Source organism: Stegostoma tigrinum, chromosome 28 (assembly GCF_030684315.1).
Source record: "Stegostoma tigrinum isolate sSteTig4 chromosome 28, sSteTig4.hap1, whole genome shotgun sequence".
NCBI lineage: Eukaryota > Metazoa > Chordata > Chondrichthyes > Orectolobiformes > Stegostomatidae > Stegostoma > Stegostoma tigrinum.
In genome coordinates this window covers 38,717,738-38,742,582 of record NC_081381.1, presented here as the reverse complement: position 1 = coordinate 38,742,582, position 24,845 = coordinate 38,717,738, and the positions used below count along the sequence as shown (strand labels likewise).

General features: G+C 39.1%; 1 protein-coding gene across 9 annotated transcripts in view; it reads right to left on the bottom strand.

Moving 5' to 3' along the window:
- Positions 1 to 24,845, bottom strand: part of disp3 (dispatched RND transporter family member 3) — a 443,035-nt gene that overhangs the window by 69,957 nt on the left and 348,233 nt on the right. For all 9 annotated transcript variants that reach the window (XM_059638085.1, XM_059638078.1, XM_059638077.1 and 6 more), the window contains 2 exons: positions 19,471 to 19,632; positions 1,555 to 1,650 (listed from right to left, as the gene is read on the bottom strand). In XM_059638085.1, the coding sequence (XP_059494068.1) occupies positions 1,555 to 1,650; positions 19,471 to 19,632 (258 nt within the window). The remainder of the gene's footprint in view (positions 1 to 1,554; positions 1,651 to 19,470; positions 19,633 to 24,845) is intronic.

Below are 24,845 nucleotides of genomic sequence, written 5' to 3'. Positions count from 1 at the left end.
GATAAGCTGAGAAATTGTGCATGCTCAAAGAGAAAGGTTAGAATTCAACATTTGTCTTTTTTGTGTTTTCTTTCTCCTTATCTTGTTTTCCTTAAATTTTGAAATTTTTCATAGTCTTTAAGGACAGTTAATATCACTTGGTGGCTTAGTGCAAGGTAGAATTGAGCTAGCTGTATTGCCAGTAGGATAAGAGACCTAATGCAGCAACATTAGCCACAGAAAGAGGATGAGTTACCCACGTAAGGAGGTTAAAATCTATTGGGTTTGGATCTGACAGAATCTTCAGCTCTTTGATGCTAGCATTGTAGGATGAAGTGAGCTAAATTGATATTAGACTTCCCCATTTCCAGGGTGTTATGAAAATTCAATAATTTTTTTCAGTTTTTGAAATTGTTTTGATCATACTTGCTCTTCAACAAATTGTTGAATACTTGGAATTAGTCATCTGAGGCCAAGTTATCACTACTCACTTATGGAGTCTAAAGGATGAATGTTGGCACAAAAAAAGGGATTAATCCTATCCTCAGAGCATGTTAAAATGTATGCAAGTTCTAGCAGTAGTAACTATGTTGTGATTAGGAATCGGAACTTTGTGTAATTTCTCCTATTCAGGTCTTGGGTCTTTTCTCCTCATGTGTGTCATTGGATTCTACACTGTATTAAGAGTTGGAATTGAGGGGTTCCCTTTGCAGGACCTTGGAAATGGGGGCCCTGCAAACAAAGTAGCCCTCCATTGCCCGCGGCCACTCCAAGCAGTGAAGCCTGTTGGGTTTCCCAACTGTCACTGGTCTCTAACTGGAAGAAAAATGCCCCAATTAGCACAAGGGCAAAGGCAGCTAAATGGTCCATCTTCCCAAGTAAAATTGTTGCATTGAGTGGGTTGGCACCATGAGCAGTGCCTTTGGAATTGTGTCTAATTTTCTAGCTCCCCAGGCCCATCTGCCAACAACTCACCAACCCCAACACCCAACGCCCCCCCCCCCCCCCCACCCCCCGCCACCAGTCCCATTCTGCCCCTGGAGAAGTGAAACATTCAGGACAAGGTGTGATTTCCTCCAAAATAATTATCTTAAAAGCTTTAGGGAAGAAAGAAAAGCGGGGGTGGAAAGAAGTAACTTTAGTGGCACAAAAGCAGTGGCAGGTGAGCACTATTTGCAATGTAGGAAAAGAAGACAACAGATAAACAGTAGGTAGAAAGGAGGTTTGTAGTAAAAGGATGTTGAAAGCCAAATTTATCCACTATTGCTAAGGCAAATGATCATCTTCATTTAGATCAGCACAAAAATGATCGTTTTACACATCGCAAAGAGATTTTATTGTAAAGTTATAGTATGATACCAATAATTGTACAAAACTCATCAGGTGTACTGCTTCATATTATGCTGTTCCAAACTACCAGCTCTTATGAGCAAAAGAAAATGCTTTGACATACTTATTTTGGTTTAGAACTCAATTTCCTACTATGTCAGTGGAAACAATTTTGGGGGAAAATTAGTTAAACAAGACAAAAAACATGACTGCATATCTGACGTGTGCGTGTATTCCGTATTGTACCTCCTTTATTCCATGGGAGATTCTCTCCTTGTTTCTTCTTGTCTGAGGATGTTTGCATGTTATTTAGCAGAGGTTGAGGTTTTTCCTGAAACACACCTATTGTATAGAAGTATGCCAGTTAGAAAACCAACATGCCATCGTACACTGATAACTGTAGATTTTAAATGTTGACAGATTTTCATATGATTTAGATGCTCAGTAAAATTAACATATCAAGCAAGTATCAATAAAAGTGTCATGATTAGTGTTATCTAAATTCAACATCTGGTGTGGATATGAGGCTTTTACACTAATTTTTATGAAGTCAAAATGGTCAAATACCCATAGGTGCCTTGAATAGGAATGCTGTAGGATTGGAATATACTTCCTTCATGGTCTTATAGGTTTAGTTATTACAAACAAAAAGACACCTGCCACTATTATCGCTCATGCATGTTAGCATTAACTGATACATGATATGGAAGACAATGATATGCCCCATTGTTTCTGTGATATTTTCTGAAAATACCCGTTTTCCCAATAATTTCCCTTCATCATTTCCTTTTCAAATACTTATCCATTTTTCTTTTCCACTACCTTGGGCCAATTCCATCACATTTTCTATTCCATGCCCTAACAACCCTTCGCATGAAAGAATTTCTTGTAACCACTCCCTTTATTCTCTATTAATGATTTTAAATTGATGCCTGTAAATGCCCTTTAGTTTACTGACAGACTGAACAAAACAAATAGGTATGTTACTGTTATTTGATTCCATCATCCATTAGAGGATGTAGCTGAAAAGTGATATACCGAAACACCCGTGAATATTGTAGGTCTAAAATTAATATAACATCCATCCGCACAAAATAAAGCTTGAAATGGTTTAACAAATTAATTAAAATTTTATAAGAGATTTAAAAATGAAACTGTTATGTTGTAATATTTAGCCGAATAACATTTGATTTACGCAGAATATGTTAGAAATGGTTGAGATGAGGAAAAGAAATATTCCAACTGTGTATAGTTTTTTTGGAACAAATATGTAACTATCTGGAGGACTGAAAGGGTTCCTCTAGTTTATTTGTGTTGGTCTTGACAAAAACAGAGTACATTACACAACATCAGAATGCCTTTGTTATTCAGCTGAAGAAAGCATTTTTCTGAGTGTAATGTTGCTAATGCTTTACAAGTTGACACAATCTCTCCTCATACAATCCAAGCAAGCGATTATACAATATTGATTTTAAATGGTAAGAGACAGCATACTAGCTTGCACACTGTTCTAAGAATGCAGAAAACTGCTAAATTTCCTAGAAATTGTCAACCTGTAGATCACAGAGTTGTCAAATTTTCCATATTGGGGCCAGATTTCAATATTTCTCTCACTTGGTCGGTGGGACAAATTTCACAAAGGCTTGGACAACAATGAACAACAAATAAGCTGATAACTGAAATATATGGTAATTCATAAACATGACCATTTAAAAATGCCAAGCACCGGACTAAATAATAAAACGTTTTTTGCTATCTTGCCTAAGAAACAGCACTAAAGAGAGAAAATCTAGGGAAGGGGGAGTTGAGGTTCAGGGCCAAGTCAAGGTGGGTTTAACTAACATTGACTTTGAGTGCACCTCTGGTGGTACACACCTTTCATTTTCTAACTTTGTCAGTCTCCAGGAGACCAGAAGCTGAAAAAAAGAACAGAGAGCCAGTAGGAATTCAGCCCTGCACACAAAGACTCCAGGAAGAAGATGGGTGGTGAACGACTGGTGGCTTATTCTACTTATTCTGACTGCAACAAAGAGGTTTTTTTTTAAGTGACAGTAGGGCAGGTCTGTTGAGACAAATGGAATGTACATTCTGCTGTATGTGGCTCGTCATGGATATTCCATGTATCCTAGGTGAACACATCTATGGGAAATATCATTGCCCTCACAAGTTTGAGCTCCAGGCTTTGGAACTTGATGGTGGTTAGAATTATGGATTTATATCCCTCTGGGGGAAGGTGAACAGCCAGAGGCTCATTGCACTTCAGTACCAATGACTTGGAAAGAAATGAAGAGTTTAAAGCAGAGCATAGGAAATCTTAAAAGAAATTTTTTAAAAATCTCAAGAGCAGTAGTCGCAGGATTACTCCCAGTGCCACATCAGAATAGAAAGGCTGATCAATTGAACATTTGTGGCTATAGAATTGGTATCGGAGGAAGGCATCAGGTTTCCAAGGCATTGAGGTGAGCTCTGAGGCAATTGAGATTTGATAAGCTGGAAAGGTTGTGCCTTGACCAATTTCCTGACAGGAATATTTACGGGTGCTGTTTGGGAGGGTTAAAATCAACTTGCGAGAAGGATGGGGACCTGATGGTAGCTCAAGGTGGAAGGAAGTTAGAATTTCAAAAGGACACTGACATATATGGTGGTGGGAACCCAACCCTTTTTATTGTTTATTATCAATACATGCAAATCCAACTACTTCCAGTTTTCCAAGTAATTCAATCTACTCAGAATAGCATACTGCTCTCCAATGACTTCAAAACATATAACAATAGACTCCTGAGGACCTCTGAAAGTCAATATCATCTCAATAGAGGGCTTTCATTACAGAAAATTTTTGTTAAAGGTTACAGTAACAGAAGAAACATTGACTTATTACAATGATGTAAACTCTGTAAAATAACTGCTAGAACATCTATTTGAAGGACGTGTGGTCCTTTCAAAAAGATTGTTGTGAATGCCTTATGTGGTGAGACACAAAGCAACACAATTTCAAATCACTTGTCCATGCAGTTGTGATGATTGGGTAAATTGTTCATCTTTTTTCACTAAATGAAGTAAAATATTATTTTAAAATAAAATACAGAAGTACAAAGTATTTTAATTCTAAGCATTCACCTTGGGTGTTACTGTCCAGTCTGGCACCATAGCTGTTTGCCCTGATAAGGAGATGATAGATTTTTTTCATTATTTGGTGTGACTGAATGACTTGGCAGACCATCTTACAGCAATGATTAAGAGTCAACTTGGTTGGACCCGGAGACCCCGAAAAGGCCAGACTAGGTAAGTGGCAAATTTCCCAATCAAAATGACAGTGGCAAACCAATTAGGAATTTACAACCATCTGACAGCTTCACTGTTATATTAGCAGCTTTTCAGTTCCATAGAAGGAATGAACTCAAATTTTAAAACTACCCTTTTAAAAGTATTGTATCGGAGTGTGTCATTTACACATTTTACAAGAGTAAGGAAACAAATACAACAATTTGAACATTATCTTGTTGATACTTTGGGCTTGAATTTATCCACTGCAAGAAAGCTGCAAAGACCGTATGCTGAAGAAATGTAAATATTTCTGCATTAGTTGCCTGCTGTAAGAGTTGAATCTGGCCAAATGCATTAGTTAAAAAAAAGGAACGATTATACTGACTGTTTAAAGAAATATTGGGAAGGTTGGCGATATTTGAAAAATCTGACTCAGCACTTTGTCTACTAAGTTACAGAAAAGATAACGACAGGACTTTTAAAGTGTTACAAAGAGTCAATCTTGTATTATCACTTGTTTTAAGCCATGCGATTATGACCACTTAAAGTACAAACAGTGCACATCAAAGCAAGTTACAAAACAAGTCATTTTTGTAAACTTGAAAATACAATATTCATGACAGTTCATGGGACAGACCACAATGGCAATCCACAGCAATGTTCATAAGGAGACCATAAGTACAGTCCATGAGGAGATTGAAGATCATCTGTCAGGCTGACCACAGTCTATAAGGATATCATAGACAATCTGCGATTTAGTTCCATGGAGGCCTGTACCCCGTCACCAAGTCACCCTTTATTTATATGTGCACAGTACGTGGACTCAGACCAGCTAGCTGAGAGCCAGTCCCTAGTGTGAGGAGGGTCCCTGAAACTCATGTTTATATCTACTTGCCATAACTCCCTTATTAGTCCAGGTTAACAGCACCAATCAGGGAACTCATACTCAATGAGATCCACTAGCCAACCTCATTGCTATCACTGCAGTCTGCAATGGGGGTTAGGCACATCAATGGAGAACTAGCTTCTCTTTGTCCCGAAGCAAAAGAATTGACTGATCTGAGTTTGAAGTTACACTTCCAATGAAATATATATGAACTTTTTTTTCCTGTAGGACATCTTGTATTTCAATGCTTGTAAGACAGTTGTTAGAAAAGTTGAAAATCTTGCTTAGCTTTATTTCTGTTACCAATAGCAGTAAAGAGTACAAACGTTATAGTAATGAATTCAAATGTGGAATCTTGAAATCAGTTAATGTGACCATTGCCTCATAATATGATGATCTCTCTTAGAATGTCTCAGAATGTCAGTCAGAGATACACTTGTGTTTTCAGTCTTGAACATTTGACACCTAAATTAGGAATCAGGAATGGCTTGGATTGCACTGAAGATAGTTTTCAACAATGAAAAGCTGTAATGTGAAACTGCCAGAAACAATTCACTTCTGACTGTCAGTGACCATCAGTCAAGTGGATCTTCATCCTGTCTCACTGAAATGCCCTTGTTGTACCCACATTTCTTTTTACCTCTTACTCCACTTGACTGGGTTTAGTTTCCAGTAAGAATAATAAATTTCTGCAAAGTTTTCAGCAATCAAATTCCATACCTTTAGAATTTGGGCTCTATTTTTTCAAAACAATCTGTGCAGCACGAAGTACAGGCTTGTTGCAATGTTACTAAAGTTGCAACCCTCTGTTGTGAAATGATATTTCTCTTTCTAGAATTTACTGATTGGTTTATGAAAAGATAAACCATTCTGGTTGGGGTTAGGTGAACTATTGAATTGTTATTAACAATCTGAACAAACATTGGCAAATCACAAGACTCACAATCTTTGCATTGCACCATGAATTGATGGGAATACACAACACCAATGTAATGGTAATGACAATATTAATAGATTAACTATATACAGAGGATTGTGAATTTATGAAAATGTAGAACTTTAGTTATTAACCTTTTGTAACAGAGGTAATGAAGCCTCCAGTTATAAACTTTACAATCATAAATAAAAAGATCCTACTGTTGAGATAAATCAATCTTGGAGATTTAGCTATTTGAAAAAAAAAGTTTCTGAATTTCAGCCTTAGATATGAATGGAAACTTCTGGACTATCAATATCCCACAGGAAAAAAAAGATTACCTCCATCCATCCGAGTGTTTCTCATTCATTCATTAAATGCGGGTGTCATAAGCTAAACCAGCATCTATTATCCAATTCGAGTTGTCCTTGAGAAGGTGGTGGTGAGCTGACACTTGAACCGTTGCAGTCCATGTGCTCTAGGTAGAATCACAATGCCATTAGGCAGGGATTTCCAAGACTTAGACCCGTGACATTGAAGGAACAAGAATATATTTCCAAGTCAAGATGGTGTGTGGCTCAGAGGATAATTTGCAGCTGGTGGTGTTCCTACACACCTTTGCCCTTGTCCTTCGAGGTAGAAGAGTTTCTTGGTTTGGGAGGTGCAGTCTAAGGAGCCTTCGTGAATATCTGCAGTGTATCTTGTAGATACATAACACTGCTATTGAGCATTAATGATGGAGTGAGTGAATATTTGCGTATGTGGTGCCAATCAAGTGGCTTGCTGTGTCTTCGGATGGTGTCAAGCCTCTTGGATCTGCACTTATTAAGGCAAATGGGGAGTATTTATCACTTTCCTCACTTGTGCCATGTTAAGATAATGGACAAGTTCTGGGGTGGGGGTTGGGGTCAGGAAGTGAATGATCCGACTCTTAGTTTCTGTCCTGCTCTGCTTGCAGATGATACAAAGATAGGTGATGGGATAGAAAAAATTGAGGAGGTGTGGAGGCTGCAGAAGGATTGAGACAGATTAGGTGAGTGGCCAAGGAAGTGGAATACAACGTGGCAAAGTGAGGTCATGAACTTGGTAGGAAGAATAGAGACATAGACTAATTTCTAAATGGGGAGAAAACTCGGAAGTCTGAAGTGCAAAGGGACTAGGGCATCTTAGTCCAGGATTCTCTTAAGGTTAACTTGCAGATTGAGTTGGTAGTTAGGAAGGTAAATATAATGTTGGCATTTATTTCAAGAGGACTAAAATATAAAAGCAGGGATATATTTCTGAGGCTTTTTAAGGCTCTCGTCAGAACACATTTAGAATACAGCGAGCAATTTAGGGCCCCATATCTTGGGAAGGGTGTTCTGGCCCTGGAATGGATCCAGAGGAAGTTCATGAGAATGGCCCCAGGAATTAAAAGCTTAACATATGTGGAATGTTTGAGGACTTTGGGTCTGCACTCAATGGAGTTTAGAAAGATGAGGGGGGATCTAATTGAAACTTACAGAATACTGAAGGTCCTGGATAGAGTGGAAGTTGGGAAGATGTTTCCATTCAGAGGAGAGACTAGGACCTGAGGGCACAGCCTTAGAATAAAGGAAAGGCCCTTTAGAATGTTCAGCCAGAGAGTGGTGAATCTATGGAATTCATTGCCACAGAAGGCTGCAGAGGTCAGGTCATGGAAAATATTCAAGACAGAGTAGATAGGTTCTTGATTGTTGAGGGGATCAAGCATTGAGGAGAGAAGGCAGGAGAATAGGGCTGAGAAACTTATTAGTGATGATTAAATGGTAGAGCAGACTCGTTGGGCCGAATTACCTAATTTTAGCTCCTATGTCTTATGGTCTCTGGTAGCTATGTGTTTATAATGGTTAGCCCAATTTAGTTTCTGGTCAACTCCCAGGATATTGATAGTAAAGGATTCAGTGACAGTGATGCCAACGAATGTCAAGGGACAAAGCTTAGATTCTTTCTTGTTGGAGATGGTAATGACATAGCATTTGTCTGACGTAATTGTTACTTGTCAGTTTTCAGCCCAAGCCTGAATATTGTTCAGGTGCTGCTGTGATTGGACATAGGCTGGTTCAGTATCCAAGAAGTCAGAATGCTGAACATTGCACAACCATGAGCAAATTTTCCACTTCTGACCTTATGATGGGGAGGGGGTGGTCTATTGATGTATGATTGAAGGTTAAGCTGAGGACTCTACCCTGGAAACCTTCTGATATGTCCTGGCGCTGAGATGATTGACCTCTAATAACCACAACTAAGTTCGCTCATGCCAGGTACAACTCAAACCAGCAGAGAATTTTCATAGAAGTGGGAAGAGAAATTTGTCCTTCTATAGGATTTGTATAGAAGGCAAAAAGGGGACAGACCCCACTGTTTTGTTCTGGTCTTTAAAAGGTGCTGCTTAATATCCAGTTCCGACAACAGGTCCTGAATCTTTGTGGAAGCAGAACAACACAAAAGTAATTTAGAAACAGCACGAATGGCCTGACTTTAGTTCCAGTTTTTGTTGGCACAGGATAAGGGTGCATGTAGTGAGCCTTTACTCTGCACCTCAGATCTGGCTGGTTCCATTGAAGCAGCAGGGAATTCATGGCTGCTTGGAAGTTTTGTGGAGTAAAGCCAGCTTCTAGATCACTTCTGGTACATGGGACTTTAGAAGTGTCATAGTGGTAAAGAATTATGGTCATAGAGTCATAGAAATCTACAGCACAGGAGAAGACTATTGCGTTTGGGTTTGTCAAAAATAACTGCCTCATCATCCTAATTGTATTTTCCAGTACCTGACCTGTAGGCTTGAATATCTTGATATCGCAGGTGTGCATAGAAATACTTACATGTTGTAAGGGTTAATTGGACATGACAATGAATAACTGATGTGGAAATGTATGTGAAAAACAGGCCGAATGCAAGAACAGCCTGTTCTGACTAGGGGATACTACCTGACCTCGAGGGTTGGTGGGAACCATTTGCTTGTACGGTCTACATGGGGCCACTTGGACTTGTTTATTAATATCAGGGACTCTGTCACGCTCCTTGGACTTTCCCTATTGGACTGGGGTTCAAGGACCGGTGCCATGGACGCTGTGATGGAGCTCCGAGTGCTAGCAGTCATCCAAGAATCCCTAAAGGGTAGAAGGCAGTGAGAATTGCTTGTTGAATACGTCTAAAGTAGTTTAGCTAATAGATTCACTCATTAATTTGTATCTAAAGTAGATTAAGCTACCAAATTTGCTTTATGTCAAAATGCATGTGTCTTCTTACGTTCATTTTAATCAAATCTTAAAGAACCTGTTAGGTACTTTCAACCTAACAATGCAGGGGCCAGATGTGAAATGAGAATTTTATTAGAAGGCGTTGCAGTCAAGCTGTAACAGCAATGCCCCACAATGAAATGAATGAGAAGTGGTTAACTTTTAGACAATGTTTGGAGAATTCCATGAGTTAGGACACAGAACATAGAACAGTACAGGCCCTTCGGGCCATGATGTTGTGCCAACCTGTTATCCTACTAAGATCAGTTTACTATCCTCCATGTGCCTATCCAAGAGTTGCTTAAAAGTCTCTAAAGTATCTGGCTCTACCCGCCCACCACTCTCTGAGTAAAGAACCTACCTCTGATATCTCTCCTATACCTTCCTCCAAACACCTTAAATTATGTTCCCTCATAACAGTCATTTCTGCCCTGGGAAAAAGTCTCTGACTATCCACTCTTTCTATGCCTCTCATCATCTTCAACATCTATTCAGAACACCAGGAGATGATATTAAAAGCAGCTATTTTTTGCCATCTACAATCCACAATTTTGCAATCCACAATTTTTGGATTTCACAAGCTTCAAAATCTCCCCTCCCCCGATCACATGCCAAAACCAGCTCAGCTAGTCCCCACCTCCCTGACCATTCCTCCCACCTCAAGCCCCACCCCCATCCCCTACCCACTAACCTCATCCCGCCCTCCTGACCTGTCCATCCTCCCTGGACTGACCTATCACCCCCAACTCCCCACCTACATTCACCTTCACTGGCTCTAACTCCGCCTCTTTGACCTGTCTGTCTCCTCTTACCCTATCTTCTCCTTTATCAATCTTCTATCTGCATCCCCCTGTCTCCCTATTTATTTCAGAATCCCCTTCCCCTCCCCCATTTCTGAAGAATGGTCCCGACCCGAAATGTCAAGCTTTCCAGCTCCTCTGATGCTGCTTGGCCCGCCGTGGTCATCCAGCTTCACACCATGTTATCTCAGATTCTCCAACATCGGCAGTTCCTACTAGTTCTGAGGAAGGGTCACTGGACCCGAAACATTAACTCTGTTTTTTTCCTTCACAGATGCTGCCAGATCTGCTGGGCTTTTCCAGCAACTTTGTTTTTGTTCCTGTGATTACATTACCTTTCAAGGCTTTGGGCTGGACAGCAACTTGTAGCAGAGGGTGATCTAATAATTCAATGACATATATAAGTTATTGAGCTTTGGCATATTAGTCCTTTACTCCTGATGAATTGCTGGCCTATCAAGAAAAGTACTTAAAGTGAGTTAGAAAATAATAAGTAATAATGAAAGGTACACAATAAACAGCTGTAAGTAACATCTCATGGGGAATTTTAACAATCAGCCAAGAACAACAATTCTCTCCAGCTGTTTATATAACATTTTGCAATGCTTTACAAATGTATGATGAGGGAAATCTTATAAATATAAATAAAATAATTAAGATGATAAAGTTGGCCATTACCTTGGGTACTAGTTTCTCCTACTAGTGGAAACATCTCCTCTATATTCACTCTATCCAGGTTTCTCACTACTCTGTATGTCTTAATGAGATCCCCTCTCCTTCTAAACTCCATTGAGTGCAGACCCAGAGTCCTCAACTGCCCTCAAATGACAAACCCTTCATCCCTGGGATCATTCTTGTAAACCTACTCTGGACCACCTCCAAGACTAGCTTCCTTAGATACAAAACCCAAAACTGCTCAAAATATTCCAATCTACAGGGTATTTGCATAACTTTAAAAGGGAAATGGAAACAATGAGCACTGTGTTACACTGGAGAGATAAGGAAGTGGAAGTCTGGGCAAAACATAGGCTGTTACAAATGGCTGAATCTTCCTGGTCTTATGGAGGCGGGATTGCATGTGGTGAGTTGAGACATTTTTAATCAGTCTGTTCAGTGGTGCTACTGCACAGCTCTAGTATAGGTGGGACTTGAATCCGGGAGGGGTATTACCACTACGCCACAATAGCTCTCATGTCGAGAGGTAATAAAATGGGAAGGGGGGATGTTGCCATGGATTCTGACATTTGCTTCCAACTGGTAATAATTCCCACAGATTAGCCAAGCTATGGATTGGCTGCCTACTCCGTGGAGCCACTTTATAAATTTAAGGCCTAGGCAGGGTATATTTTTAGCTATTTTCCAATTAACCTGTTCAGAGATATTACCAGCCACTTCTGGAATGGGTAGGATTTGAACTCAGACCTGCTGAGATAGGCTTCCGATTGAGCTGACACCGTTGAGAACCTGAGTACATATTTTGTCGGACAGTAATCTTGGAAGTGGTCAATTAGAAGGTAATTTTGGCTCCATCTCAACACCTATCTTACTGCTGGCAAGTTTGGACTGGGGGCTGACATTGGGGTGCAATGCCATGCCCGAAGTTTTTGAAGGTTTGAAGGTGAACAGAAAAAAAGCAGATTTGAAAAAGGACTGGCATAGTTGCAGGTTCTGCCATTAATGATGGAAGCAAAAGAAGCAGAGTATATCAGGGTTGGAAGTTGTGTATAACTCATTTACTGGACGATAAAACAGCATTATAATGGTATCATATGTCCCATGAAATGGACCCGGTCATCCAAAATTAGATCTCCAACCTCATTTCAACAACATTCATGAATTGACTTCTGCCATACTTCTGCAGGCTGCTCATTCAATTAAGTTAAATCTGATATGAATGCAAGTCCAAATGAGGGAGGGGAATGAAGATGATTGAGGGAAGAGGTTTGGGGATTCATGTTAACATAGATACATTCCTGGGGATGTCTGTAAATACTGATATGCTCCCAAAATGTATACAAATACTGACAGATTTCTTAGGATGCAGAAAAAGATGCTGTTTTAAAAGAAAGCTTTTTTTGTTTGGCTAAGTTTGAGTTACGTCAAGTTTTCTGGAAGATTTTTCACGATGAGACCTACTGTATTTTCTTGCAGTGTTTTACCAAACTCAATTCCTAACTACCTGCCCACAACTATATAGTGTTCATGTTTTCAATTCCAGCTCCATCTTACCACGTGCTGTTCCCAGAACAAATCACTACTGCCCAGATATAGTGGAATTAACCAGCATCCTTTGCACCTGCACTATCTTTAGAACCCTGTTTTACAGTTGGACAAGAAATGTCAATCCAGAGCTACCCTGCGTGGTTCCTGATATTTGCCCTGGATATGGCAAACAGAAGAAATTGGTGCCCTGCTTTGTGGGACCTGGAGGTCCTGGTAGTTGGGGTGGTGCTTAGGTAGCACTTGCTCTTCCCAGGACTAGATGAAGCCACAACACCAAACCATGCCAGCCTTGTCAGAGGTTGTCACCCAGGTTACAGCAGTCTCAGCTGGAGGAATACCCAGTAGGTAGAAAGCCAATATCCTCCTATACTTTGCATGCCTAACTGGTATCATCTCTCTTGTACCTCAAACTTACTTTATCTTTGCTACTGTACCAAACATCCACAAAGGATCATGCTCTAGTATTCACTATTGCATGCAATATCTTCCCTCACACGCTGTCAACTCCGACCCTGACACCAGGAACCTTGCACAGCCTCAACTCTGCCTACTCACTTACACAGCAAACCTCCCTACCCACTGGTATAGTGATAGCTGTGCCATTCTCTGTAATACCTGCCTCTGTATTTCTAGGAGGAATCCAGCCTTCAACAAGGAAAAAAAGTGGGCTGCCTGACATTCGGCTTCTCGCCTCTTATGAAAGGAGAATCCTGACTGAGTCCAAGCCTCTGGACTGGTATCGGAGAGCTGCCCTTGACTCATTGTTCCTGGGTTTGCTAAGTAAAAGCCATCCTCCTCATCTTTCTCAGGCCTGCTGACAGTTTATGACAAACTTGCTACATTTGAGTTGGTACTGAATGGCACAAGACAAAAATAACATGAACCTAGTATCTCTGGCTTCGAGGAAAAAGTGCAGAAAGACAAGTTAAGGGAATGTAAGCCAGTAATGCTGTGAACATTCAAGTCTATGGGCTTAATGCAGAAAAGTTTGACTAGTGTAGGTAATAATATATTTTTGTCGGTACAGACATCATGGGCCAAGGGGCCTCTTCTGTGCAGTATGATTCTATGACAATCCAGGTTGGCTCAGAATGAGCAAGCTGTATGAAAGAAAGTGAAGAGCCCAGATATGGAGCCTGGCACAGTCCACTAGATGTTCGTGTTTCCCTGAGCTCATGGTGTTCTTGATGCAGCCTTACAATGATTGTTGATTGTGCAGTCCAAGATGCTGCATTGAAGTGCAGGAACATCCTGTAAGTGGATCAGAGATATGCCCCAAGGGTTCTTAGAGACGGTAGATGTGGGATGCATATGGCCAGTGTCCATGGAGGGTGCCCTGAGATGTTGGTACCTGGTGTTCAACAGAGTAAGCATTGAGCTGAAGTCACCAATATCTGTTCTGATTTCCATGTTGAGACTTCCTAACATCTATCTTCTTTGGTGCATTTGGAGGGACAGGAAGCTGAATATTAATGGGGGTGAGTTTGCCATTAAACAAGGCATTCAGTTAACAATTAGACTCTTCAATCAGCAACTCACTATTGCTTAGTAAGAAACTTGTCAAACTGCTCATTAAAAGTGTATAAGCTGAAGTGAGATGCTCCCAACACCTTCACAGGTCTCACCAGACTTCTCACATCGTTCTACCACCAATCTCACCATAGCCCACATTGCACAGAACTCTGTAATATTCAGCTACAGAAATTTCTGGTCAATATAGTAACTAAAAATTGACTAGTAAGATGTCGCAAAGCACAGCGATGCTGCCACATGCAACCAACAAGAAATCCGATGGCTTCTGAGATCTTGAGACTCCAGTCTGAAATCCGATGGGCTTTGACTGTCCTCATAAAAACTATCAACTGCCTAAATATTGTATTTCTGCCTGAGTCACTAAATCTATTTTCTATTGTTGCAGTTTTTCACATGCAGCCTTTACTTCACTGGAGTATTCTCAGCTTATTGAAGAATATTACAACTGGAGGACAGGCTTCCGAAGTTGGCAAATTCTCATGTTGTGCTCTGGACAGCAGAAAATTCACATATCTGAACTGTTGCATCAGTATCGTGTATTGTGTTCGTTGAGAAGTTCCATTTCGTTAATAGCAGGGATTCTCTATTTTGCAGCTGTTTAACTTGATTGTGTTATTTCCTTTTAAACATTAGTAAAAAGAAAATAATAAAATATTCAATGTTGTTAGCTGTGTTTAGGAATTTCATACTTTTGCATGTTTCACCAACTACAAAATTTGGGCTGATTTCACCAATTCCCCCAGGAGTAAAGTCCTTGAAGGAACAGTTCCAATAATAGAGGTGTGCTCGGATTTGTTTTATTTAGCACACTTCATACCTCATTTTGATTCTCTCTCAGAATCTTTCCACTGTTATTATTTTTACTGGACAGGGCAAGTAATTTACATAAAATAAAGATTGAGGTGACATATGCTGTTCATTGCTCACTCTCGGGCTGTTTGCTATAGTTTTATTATGTATAAATTCTGAGTTGCAATGCATTAGGAAGACAGCTTCACTTTCAGAGGCTGAATTTAATCAGAGATCTGGAAGAATCAGAGCTGATAGCTACACTAAAAACATATTTGCACAATCTCAACATCACATTCATAACAGATAAACACAAAATAAAGAGTAGTGGAGAAATGATCAAATATAAAGGGCATTTCACAGCAAAGATGAATCTGGTATTCACTGAAAGTGTATAGTTACACTACTAACAAACACGGTAAAACATTATTGGAATTACACAATTATCTATTGTAACAAAGTATAACTGTCAGCTCAGCTTACTCATAGCACTCTTGCCTCTGAACCAGCAGATTGTGGGTTCAATCTACTGTAGGGCTTGAGCACATTATCAAGTCTGACACTGCAATGCAGCACTGAGGCAATGCTGGCTGATGAGATGCTAAATGAAGATTCTGTCTGACTGTCCAGGTTGAAGTAAGATTTTTCACATCTCTTCAAGGAGCAAGGAGCTCCCCAACTACAATAAGAGAAAAAAATTAATTCTTCAATTAGTCATCCCACTTTTATTGTTTCTATGACCTTGTTTTGCAAATTTCCTGAAGCATTTGTCAAAAAAGATTGACTTTATCTCATGAACAGTATTTTGTCAGAGAAGTACTGATGTTATTTATTTGGAACAGCATAATGCCATATAAGGTGGTGGTTTTGAAAGGGTTAAAATTGTAAACTGCATTAACCTCCACCCATTCTGATGATTTCATTCAGTTTTGAATGGCAATATCAGGAAAATGGTTCTGATAGACTTGATAACTGCACTGAAGTAGCTAATGTGACACGTAACTAATTGCTGTCATGTAGTAAACAACATCTTAAGAGAAAAGCCTCTTTTTGTTAAGACTCATTAGGGATTGTTCCACTGCTACTGTAAACCAATTAGGCCCTCAATCCAGTCAAGCAAAAAATAATAGTTGCAGAATCCTTCACCCTGCAAACATCATGGTTATTTTTTTAAAAAGCAGGTTCATTCCTTCAAAGTGTTGTCATCAGAATTTCACACAGTGTGGTATGATGATTACTCATTTTACAAAGTCTAGTTTCAAGAGTTGCATTTAATAATACTCCTTCTGGCTTTAGACTTCACTCCCAGAGGTCTCTCCTCTGATATCACATTTCTTTGCCATATAACACATCACCCATGAATTTCTTTATTTTCTCTTTTCAGATACTTCTTGGTCTTAGGGAGCTTAATGCAGCTTAAAATTAAAATGGAAAGAGAAACCGTATTATTTATTTATTGACTGGATTTTGTCATGCTTTCTTTTGATGTGTAGAACTGAAACTTGCAAGCTTGTGTACTATAAAAGTTTTGCAGAGCTGGATGTGGGTCAGATAGCATTTACATAGAAACAAAGAAAAGGTGAACTTGGTTAGATCACTTCTACTTCTGAAAGTATCTCCTTTTTCCAATCTGCCCTGTTCTAAAGATGCTGTCTCTTCCTGAGACATAGTTCCAAAATATCAGCTGCATGCACATGTCCAAAAACTCAATTAGTGACCTCTGTGTCCACTGGTACAATGCAACAGGAATTACTCTCTTCTTATCCAACGCACACTGTCATGCCTCACTGGAGTGTGCACAAAAAATCAAGCCCTGCTATTTTCAGAGTCATTATAAAAGTTAAAGATTTCATAAAATTATGCAACATTCTCCAACTTACCTGGCTTTATTAATGGAGGATGACAAAACATGTACCAGGTTTTTGTAACTGACAAGAATGACTATTTATTACAAATTAATAGGTTTTAAGTACAGATAAACAATTATGACTCTTTGGCGTATAATGGTCCTAGTTTAAACTCTGACTCCCTTATAAAACTCCCCTTACGTATACATATGGAAAAACAAAACACCAATGTTATGGGTGTAGGGGAAAACTGGGAAGGCACTTCAGTAATCCCTGTTCCCAGGGCTTGTTGAAATCATCCTTTTGGCTTGCGAGGACTTGTTGCTCCTCAACCTCTCTTTTCCCACGTATTTTCACTTACTTGGAAGAGGCACAGAGTGACTGATTCACAACTTATAAAGTTTCTGGTTGAAAGGAACAGCTAACAGCAACTAGCAAGGGAAAATGAACTGGGTTTCTTCAGGCTTTAAGTCATCAACTGGTCTTAACTTCAAAGATCAAATCAGCTATGTGTTGCCCGCTGAATCTTATCTTGTACACAATTATGCCTGTTCATCTGAAACTAAACCTTCTTATTGGTTAAAAAAAACATAAATTACAAGAAGTGCTGGTAGCTTCCAAAAAGTACAGCAATCCTTGATGGTTAGGCTAGTCCTTTCCCCATTTCAGTCCATAAATCAAATATACTAAAAAAGAAGATGGTATAGTCTTTAAATACAGACAGACAGACACACACACATGTGCGCGCACACAAATTACACTCACATGGCCATCCTAGCTTGGTTCATTTATCAGGTACTGAGCGTTGTTGGTGTGGCTCTGGCTCTGTTCAAGTCATTGGGAAGAAATTTTTTTTTGGCTCAACCTTCAACAAATTACTTTTTATAAATCAGGTGCCACTTTCAACCCCTTTTCTGCTGGCACTTTCAAGTGGAAACATTTTGTCATTATTATAGACTCCAGCTCTTAAGTCACCATAAGTATTTCAGACAAAACACTTATTTAAATTAGTAAATAGAAACCAAACTTACTGTGATGAGGTGGCAATCATTTCAGTAACTACTAACAACAATTTTAAAACATAATGGTAGCTCTCTAAAAAAAATGAAATTGAACATTAGAATGTAGAAAAATTACAGATGCATGATGTGACATGATGACTACATTCGTTATGTATTAGCAGTGTGATGTGATTTATTCTACTCCAAGAATGGTATGCTGAAGCTTGTGTGGCCATCAGCAATGTGTATGTATCTAATCTAAACGAGATCTGATAACTCCCAACCAACTGAAAAATTTTGATCTCTGCCCACTTGCACCCTGAAAAGGATAATACATTTAGTATTATTCAGATATGAATTAATAATACTGTATAGGACATATTCTGTTACGCACTGTCATGTATCATCTCCTCTGTACAAGTTAAAGCAGCAGTTTCTGAATTTCAAGTTGAGATCCAATTTCACAGCAGGTTGATTTGGTATTTTGAATGCAGTTATATTCTGAGCTTAAAAGTTCAACTGCACAGTCTTTGAAAAAATGGGCTCATTCACAGAATGCAATCACATGCAACTGAAGACAAATCGGGGCAAATTATTCAATTCATTTTCCCTCACATTTTTACTTTGTATTTTGTTTCAGCATTCCTAAATGGTACACCAGTGACTGCAGTTTGGTGCATTTCTTTCTGGAAATTACAGATGCAAAATGAGCTGAACACCAGCAACTGTGGCAGCCTCATCCTGCCTTTATCTCAGGTGGGGTTTCTCTTGCAGCTGCCTCAAGTTAAACAAAAGCTCCAATCGTTTCCAGCAAGGGCTCTAACCTTTCTCAAAAGGGTATATGTTTCTGTTGGAAATAGTCACTTGCCAGATTGCTGAGTTATAGACCATATTATAGTTATGGACCCAAACCTGTGCGGTGCTAAAAGGGCAAAACTCAGAGCACTGCTTAGTTTGTGGCACTATAGAACCACAGAAACAGACGAGTTTGCTATTTTTGAGATTGTCAGCGTTTCTAAATCAACGATCCTGTCATTCTTTGAGATGCCTGTATGGTAGTTGCAAGGTCGGTCATGGAGATAATGCTTTGACATGTCACTATCAAAAGTGGCCAACAAGGTATTAGACCTCAGTTTCTTGCAGCTCCCACCAGGATTGATGGTTGTCACTTTCTTTCACTCTGAAGTTGCACATGTGACAACATTTATTCTAAGCATGTGTTTACAAAATGAAGCACTCTCAGAAAATAATCATAAGTCTAACTCATCCCATCAAAATCCTCAAAATTACCACAGACCAACAACTTATATGGACTCACCACATAAGTACTGTGGAACGACAGCAAGTCACAGGCTGGTTAATTTAGCTGTCAGTACCACGGACAGAACAAAGCAACACTAGTGGGAACATCGGTTCCAAGTCACCTACCATTCTGATTTGGAAATACATCAGTGTTCTTTCATTGTTGCTGTGACAAAAATCCTTCACCACAGGGAAAGAAGCAGTTCAAGCCGCCTCTCCACCATGATCTTCTCAAGAGTAATTAATGATGGGGAATAAATGCATGCCCTACCAGTGACATGACATCCATGAACGAATAAAAAAAGAACATATACTAGTTAGTGATGGATCCATGAGCTTACCTGAGCATGTGATGCAGGAAATGCCCTCTGCACTGAGATTATACTTGAGATCGAGGAGGACCTGAATGTTGGTATCAGGGCTGAAGAGCAGTGGCGTTCTGCTGGCTGCTCGTAGTTGGGTTGCAAATCCTATGGACATCACCAGGGTAATGATATAAAGGCCTGAAAGAATGAAACATAGAATAAACCGAAGAAATGTGCCTTTTTGATTAGAAAACAATAGGTCTCTTTTCTAAGAAGTCCTCAGCGTAAGACGGTAAATTTTCTGATGCTACAAACCTGGTGTGCAGCTGTGTTCGAGCACAGCTTGGGGAAAATTGATGTGGTGTCATTACTTCAATCCAAAATGCATTGCCTTGGTAGCATTGATAAAATTAGCATAATATATATTAAAAGAAATGTGAAATTACACATTTTAATATAGTGTTAGTGTCTTCACAATGGATGAACAAAATTACAATCTTAAAATTTGAGCCAGGATATTCAGGAGTGAAATCAAGAAGCACTTTTAAGCCCCAAAACCACAAACAATTTTTTCTCCCAAAAAGCTGTTGAAGCCAACTGTCAGAAATTTTAAGATGAGTATCAATAGGTTTTCATTTGGTAAGAATATTGAGGAATATGGAACAAAGGCAGGTAAGGGGATTGAAGCACAAATCAGACATGATTAAATAGAATAGTAGAACAAGTGCAAAGGACTGAACAACCTACTTCAGTCCTATGTTTTTATTAGTATTAAACCAATAAATAGCATATTTCACAAGAATTAGACACAACATGGAATTTAGCAAAGTATATTTTTAATGTTTACATGATAATGATAAAAGCATAGAGTTGATTTTAAACTCTGATTTGAGCACATATAAGTTTAAATTGAGAAATAATCAAACATTCTTTGGTGTCCGACAGGCAAAGATCATACGTTTACACTATATTTTCATCAGTCCATATGGCAAGGTTCATGCATGAGGGAAAGAGCATTATTTCATTGTCTTCTGAGAATGATCACTTTCATACTTTTCTAGACAAACCTCATCACTATGAATTTGGAAGAGACATGGTTGTTACAAAGCTATGCGGAGTAATCATGAATTGGAATCCAGGAAGTTAGAATTTGTATGTTAAAAAAATGATAAGGGAGAAGAATACATGGCTCCTTTAAGAGGTAAAGTGCTTTTCTAAGCTTAGAGATTTATACAGAAAAAAAAAGTGTCTGTAAGTAGCTGAAGATGTACAACCAATTCTGAAATTTAAACATATCAATTGGTTGTGTGATTGGAAATCTTGGGCTTGTTTTGATGTTTTGACAACTAGCAGAATCAGACAATTCATTTAAATCTGATGGTTTTGCCAACATCAGACCAATGTAAAAAAATTGATATATCATCCAAGGAATATGAGGAGAGGGTTTTGAAAATTGGTGTGAGAGCAAACCGCCATCTGAGAAATAAGCATCTAGATTGCACAAGAAATCACTAAGCTCCCTACGAAAACACCATCTACCCATAAAAGGTACCATGGCACTTCTAGCTAAGAATCCTCACAGGAAACTTCACAGAGAAAACATCCCCGACAGCTGAATCAGGGGAAGAAAGGCATTTATAACTTGAGAACAGCAAAAGAAAGGTGTGTAGACTTTGAGAGACTAGGTTTTAATTTATTTTGTTATTACTTGGGTTTAAATGAGTGGGAGAGATAACAGGAACTGCAGATGCTAGAGAGTCCGAGAAAACAAAGTGTGGAGCTGAATGAACACAGCAGGCCCAGCAGCATCTTAGAAGCACAAAAGCTAGACCCTTGGTCTAGGCACAAAACATCAGCTTTTGTGCTCCTAAGATGCTGTGTTCATCCAGCTCCACACTTTGTTATCTTATATAAGTGGGACTTGTGTTTCATGGAACAGCATATCAGTAGAACTTTAAGTTCGGGAATAGTTAGCAGTTAAGGAGCAATTGTTTAGTTTGTTATTAATTCTGTTAATTTGTTCACTGTTAAGGTTAAATAAATAAGTTGTTACTTGTCACTTATAAAGTAAATATCAGGGATTTTCTTTCATCCTCCCCTTCTCCATAACAGTTTAATGGGTTAAGTGAGATGAGGCAAGCTTCTTTGGGTTTAATTATTAGAAGGGGACCTCTACTCCCACCATAACAGACTTGTCTTTTGATTTTAATTATCAGAGGGGTTTGACCTTCCCTTCCATAACAGTGGTAACCATATACAGTATGGAAGTGATTAGTTGCCAAAGGAGTGCGATCTTTTTGGAGATAGGCCAATTCTCTCCAAAATTCTTAACAATCCTGCAGATCTTTCTGCTGACATTTGAACCCAGTTGCAGATTAACTCTGCAATTTTCCACCACACCTGGCAGGGATCACACCTGTGCTCCAACTCCTGTTGTTATCTGATATCCAAGACCAGCAGTAGGTTTACCAGCAGCCATACCCAGCTCCCAACCCATTACTATTATCAGTGGAATGGCAAACTTTTGGATCTAACATTTTCAACCAGTTGTGAAGCATCTAGCAGTTTTGCATGTAGGCCTAGTCAGTCAGCAATAAATTAATCCATTAGAAAAATTCGCAAGCAGTTGAAATCTTGACATCCATAAAGGCTCCTGAGAAAATCTTTCAATTGAGAGATTTTTGGCCCATTGAGAACACAATGGAAATAAGCAGTACAAGTGCAAATCGGATTAATTGCTGAGAAAGTCAACGATGTTTGAAACAAAGTTTATTCCCCCAATTGTGCACTTATCGTTTAATTGCTCCCAGTCACATTTAAAATCCATCTCATGAGATAAAGGGAGAAATTATACCCTTCAAACCCACAGAAATAGAAGGGAAAGTGACTGATCCAACACTCCCAGTTCCACTAGGGCTGGCAACCTAGTGCTAGTCATGTAGTTCTTTCTTAGATTTGCACTGACTTCAAGTGTGGATTTCCAGCTGGGAAGGTACGATTAGTGAATTTACCCAAAAGTCACATATCTGAAATGGAATGAAATTCAAAAGAAAAACATAAATCAACTAACTGTGGAGATGTTGATTCAACTGAAGAATACAGAAATAATAATGGAAGCAATTTCTGTTCCCACTGTGCACAGCTGACATGTGTTAAGCTTCAGTGCATTTATTCTCAGATGATCAAACAGGAATAATAGAAGAAAATTCTCCTAACAAAATCCCATGAACTAATATTGTAAAGTAGAAATGGGAAAGGTGTTGTGAAACTGAAGTTTCAAATTCATCAGCAAATTATCTTCGTATCATATCTCAGATTTCACTATCTTCTTTCCGCATTCTGCTGAGAAATAAAGACACAGTTTGAGGAAGCAAAAATTTGATAATATATTCCAAAAGGTAAGTCATCAATTGTATTAAATGATGAAGACATTTAGCTATTTTTAAAGATGAAAAGTGATTGAGGCAATTATAAGTGATATCAGTGACCTGATCATTGTTGAAAAAATCTTTTACAGTACTATAGCATTTAGTAATTAGTGATTTTTGGCTGTTGCCCCAGTTCAGCTCTCATCTGCCCTCCCTTAAGTCCAAAGGGTGCAAATTATGAACAATTCTGGCAGACACTGGATAAGCCATTTACTTCCAGATCTGACTGGATAATACATTGCTCTATTCTGAAAAAAAAATTTTGGATTAATCTGGAATGCAAAGGGCAAACCCAGTTTATTTTCTCTACTGTAACTCTCCTTTACTTAAACCTCTTTCCCAATTTCGTCCAAGTTATCCAATCAGTTACGTCCGTCATTTCCTTCTCTTCCCCAACCCACTGGACCATATCTGCTCTTAAGGTTGTCCCTATGCTTGCCCTGAACATGTTTCTTTCTTTCCCCCGCCTTCTCTGAACTTATCCATGAGACCCATTTTCTGGTATCCTAAACTGCTGATCACCCAGACTCCCTTACGAGTTCCCATGTAAACTTACTTAATTAATGGGTTCCCTCCCTTCACGAGTTGTCGCTCTCTGCTTCATATCTGTTGTCTTCACTGCTCTGTTAAAAAAAATGACCCCATTGACTTTGCAAGTGACCACCCCATCTCCAATTTTCTTTCCCTTTCCAAAGTCATTGAGTGTGTAGTCACCTCCCAAACTTGTGCCTAACTTTTCTGGAACTCCATGTCTGAATTCTCCTATCAGGTGTCTGCCCATACAACTGTACCAAAAACATCTCTTATCGACATCAAAAATGATCCCATGTATTACTGTGGCAAAAACTAACTATCCCATCATGTTTTTCTCAATCTGCAACCCACTTGATCACTTTACTCTCCTCCAACACATCTTCATGGTCATCTAGCCATTTGGTACCTGCAATTGCCTGGCTCCATTCTTATTTGTCTAATTGTAGTTAGAAAATAACTATCAATTACCTTTATTCCCACTCAATATTTCTGGTATCACCTAAGCATTTATCCTTGGACTCTTCATAGTTGTCATGTAAATATCGCCCCTCAGCAACATCATCCAAATGCTGTTAATTTCCGCATGTATATTGATGCAATTCAGGTCTCATTCATGCCTAACTAGCTCAACCTTTGTAAGCTACAGAATTACCTATCCAACATCCTATAACAAATGAGCAGAGACTTCTTCTAATTCAACATTGGGAAGACTGAAGCTACTTCCTTCAATCTGTGCTCCAAACTCTATTTCATCACCACAGATTCCATCCTTTTCCATGGCAACTGTCTGAGGAGAAGCATGTCACAATACTAGTGTTATAAATAAGTACAAGATGAGTTTTCTACTATACCTATTAAACCAGCCTATTTGCAATTCCATAAAATTGACCACTTTTATTCCTACTCACCTCCACTGCTGTAGAGACTTTCATTCATATTTTGTTACCTCCAGACTTGATTCTTCTAACACACTCGTGGTGGCTTTTACATCCTGCAAGCTCTGTGAACATGATTTCATCCAAAACACTGCTAACATGCGTCTTGATGTCACTCATCCATCAACCTGGAATTTACTGGTCTGTACTAACACCCTGTTAAATAGTGGTTGAATTTAAATTCTCATCCTTGTTTTTAAAAGCCTCCATCTGTGCTTTGGGAATTTCAATCAGGTTATGTACTAAAAACATTTTACTGAAACGGTCTTGTCAATGAGATGGACAAAAGGACATGAAAGTCTGTTTGTGAGCTCAACTTGATTTGATTAACAAAATGTTCCTTAATAAAAACACCCTGTGAACATTTCCCAGAACCCCGCAATATTCATTCAATCTAGCGAGATTTTTCTGAGAAATAATATAACCCACAATGATGCATGTGTTTGGGCTGGTTTGTTCGAATCTCCATCCTCTCTGATGTAGGATTGGCTCTCTTCCACAAGCTCTTCCTTGC